We start from the raw sequence: 3,454 nt of genomic DNA, 5'->3' as shown, positions 1-3,454 counted from the left end.
AGTACCATACATTTTTACAGGAGATAATTAACCATATCAAATAATCATAGTTTTGGGGGTCATTTAAATCAGAATGGTATCATAGGCAGAAATTCTTCTTTCTAAAGCTCCATGAATATTGTAAATCTTGTTTACATATTTGTTCTATAAATTTATCATTTTATAATTGAATTCAGAACTACAAAGAATGAAGGTATTGCATAAACTCTGATATCCTTTCAAAGTATCTGTTTTGTGATTAATAAGAGATATAACCCTAATGTTAATGACAAGATGAATAAGGGAGATAACCCTGATGTAAATGACAAGATAAACAAGGGAGATAACCCTGATGGAAATGACAAGATAGATGAAGGAAATAACCCAAACATTAATTACCAGATGAATAAGGCAGATAATCCTAATGTTATTGACAAGATGAATAAGGGAGATAACCCAAATATAAATGACGAGATGAATAAGGGTGTCAGCCCTAATGTAAATGAAAAGATGAATAAGGGAAATAACTTCGATATAAATGATAATGTGAATAAGGGAGATAACCCTAATGTTGATAAAAAGATGAACAAGGGAGAGAACCATGATGTAAATGACAAGATGAATAAGGGAGTCAGCCCTAATGTAAATGAAAATATGAATAAAGGAGATACCCCTAATGCTGATCAAAAGATGAATAAGGGAGGTAACCCTAATGTTGATCAAAAGATGAATAAGAAAGATTATCCAAATATAAAAGACAAAAATAAGGAGGAATATTCATGTAAGTTATTCATTTTTAGTGAACATTAAAAGAAATGACAATGCAATATCAGTTTTGTGTTTGACAGAACTAGTTATGTCACTTGCATTAGGAATATTGGAGTCCCATGTCAAACATGCACAACTGTCAAAATATGTCTCTTATTTCATGATATAATGTTGCTTGGGGCACACAAGGCATATTAGCTATCATAAATAACTCAAAATGTTAATCTATTGGTAAAAATAAATTTATAAACTACTTGACATATAGACCTTGAAGTCTAGCCTAAATTTAGATGTAATTTCCTTACGAAGCAGTTAGCCTGAGTTCCATGCCTGTCTCATCCAATTCTGATTAGATCAAAGTTTTTGTCTGGGGAGGATAAGAACTAGCTGTTTACAGGGGTGTACAGACATGTTTGAGTGGTAAATCAATATGTCCTCTTTCTGCAGGGAATGTCAGAGTGTCATGGCCAGATATCTGGACTACACATATCTAGACAGTCAGATAACCAGATGTCTATGGTGATATATAGACCTCCAGATAACTAGATGTCTATGGTGATATATAGACACACAGATATCAAGGTGTCTATGGTGATATATAGACACACAGATGTCTATGGTGATATATAGACACACAGATGTATATGGTGATATAAAGACACACAGGTAACCAGGTGTCTATGGTGATATATAGACACACAGGTAACCAGGTGTCTATGGTGATATATAGACACACAGATAACCAGATGTCCATGGTGATATATAGACACACAGATAACCAGATGTCTATGGTGATATATAGACACACAGATAACCAGGTGTCTATGGTGATATATAGACACACAGATAACCAGGTGTCTATGGTGATATATAGACACACAGATAACCAGGTGTCTATGGTGATATATAGACACACAGGTAACCAGATGTCTATGGCGATATATAGACACACAGATAACCACATGTCTTTGTTATGCTATATCTAGAAATCCAACTACCAGATGTCCTTGGTGCATCTCTAAATCCCCTGAACTACTGGATATCTTGAACAGATCCACTAATTATTAATGTATCAAAGGGTTTAACACAGAAAAAAACTATACCAATGAGACAATAGTTTATCTGAGACTATCAGGATCATTGAGTTTGTGTTAAGAATGAGACAGTATAACACAGAGCTGTGGGATGTATGATAAAAGGGTCAGGTTTAAACTGGGAACAATAAAGTCTTAATGCTACTAACTCCTAATACCATCTTAGCTTTGAAAATAGTTAAGATAATCTCCCCAATCAGTCAGGTGTGAATATTGCATTCCCATGTCTTCTAAGAATGCTAATATAACAGAGAAATTGGTTGTATTCCTAAGTGAAAAGATGTGTTTTGCATGTGAAGCTGAAGCGCTATGGAATGCCAAACTGAAGTGGAATGTAACTGCTGAAAGCCATTGTGTTGAGCTTATAATCGTTTAACTATGGTGTGCTGTATAGCACTGATGCAAGGATAGCCAATTAAACTTTTAACTCAATTACATCTTTAAATAGCTACATGGAATTGAACCAACATACCTTTAATGTCAGAAATCTGGAATAGAACCCAGAAGTCAATAACTCCTTAGATTTTGTTTTAAGAAGAACATTCTGATTTAATTTTTGCATAAATTGGTGACATTTTTCAGTTTACTTTGCTTTGTCTATTTTTCTCCATTACATTTCTTCTCATTAACTTCTAATATATGTAGATAAAAAAAATGTCCGCTTTCTAAAATTTCTAAATTTGCCTATTCAACAATTTCCCATTAACCACAGTTGTAGAACCATGCCTTTGTGATTCGTGCGGGTGACTTTCATGCTTGCTGTCACTCTATTCCCTTGATCCCCGGGACCGATAACTGTGTACAGTTCTGTTGATGACATTACCACAGTCCATTTTATTGTGACACATTGCCTGTTGTTTTACTGGATTTTGATTGGTACATATCCTTCTGAGGAAAACATCCTTGGATACACAAATAACGGCAATTGAACTCCTTGACAACAAAAGACTTTTACAGTTCTTTTATAACCCCATGTTGGTCTATGTTTCCATTTGAAGTTTATGAACACTTCAAATTGAGGAAGATATATGAATTTTTTTTGTCTATGTGGTGATATAGCCTGTTCATTGATTCTTCGATGAGTCTGTGTGCAGGATTTCAGATATAGAGTACACGTATAAAAGTATGGTGGAAGTGGGACATCCTGCTGATAACTGACAGACAAGAAATCCATTTTATCACATGATTGCCATCATGTCATTTACTGAATATACTCACGTCATATTTTTGCATATAAAATCAAGTGATACAAGATTAATTGTGACGTCATAAAATTGTCCTAACATTACATCATGCAAACTCTTGTGAATTACATATGACATCGCAGAAATTAGACATAGAGCCAAGATGACATCAGGAAAGGCTTGAAAAGAAGTCCTAATTAAAATTATAGAATAAAAGAAAATTCTATATTATGAAATCAGAAAGAAAATGTATGAAACTCAATTTTTGTCTTTAAGCTCTTACAAGGTTCAGTAAGATAACCATTCCTTAGGTACATTTTATACCTAATATATATATATATATAGATGCAAGCATTTGCAGTATTCAAGACATCTTTGACAGCTTGTGGATAAAATGCTCCTTTATATGGTAACTGCCACTTCAACCGT

General features: G+C 33.8%; 1 protein-coding gene across 1 annotated transcript; it reads left to right on the top strand.

Moving 5' to 3' along the window:
• The first annotated feature begins 273 nt into the window (after positions 1-273).
• Positions 274-2,167, top strand: LOC132565095 (circumsporozoite protein-like). Its single transcript, XM_060229704.1, has 2 exons — positions 274-760; positions 2,115-2,167. Exons 1-2 carry the CDS (start codon positions 274-276, stop codon positions 2,165-2,167), a joined length of 540 nt encoding a protein of 179 aa, XP_060085687.1.
• Positions 2,168-3,454: the final 1,287 nt, after the last annotated feature.

This window comes from Ylistrum balloti, unplaced genomic scaffold (genome assembly GCF_031769215.1).
Source record: "Ylistrum balloti isolate Yb309-2 unplaced genomic scaffold, AGI_CSIRO_Ybal_v1 Utg369572, whole genome shotgun sequence".
NCBI classification, from domain to species: domain Eukaryota; kingdom Metazoa; phylum Mollusca; class Bivalvia; order Pectinida; family Pectinidae; genus Ylistrum; species Ylistrum balloti.
The sequence above is the reverse complement of the archived record's forward strand: the minus strand, read 5'-3'. Positions and strand labels throughout refer to the sequence as shown.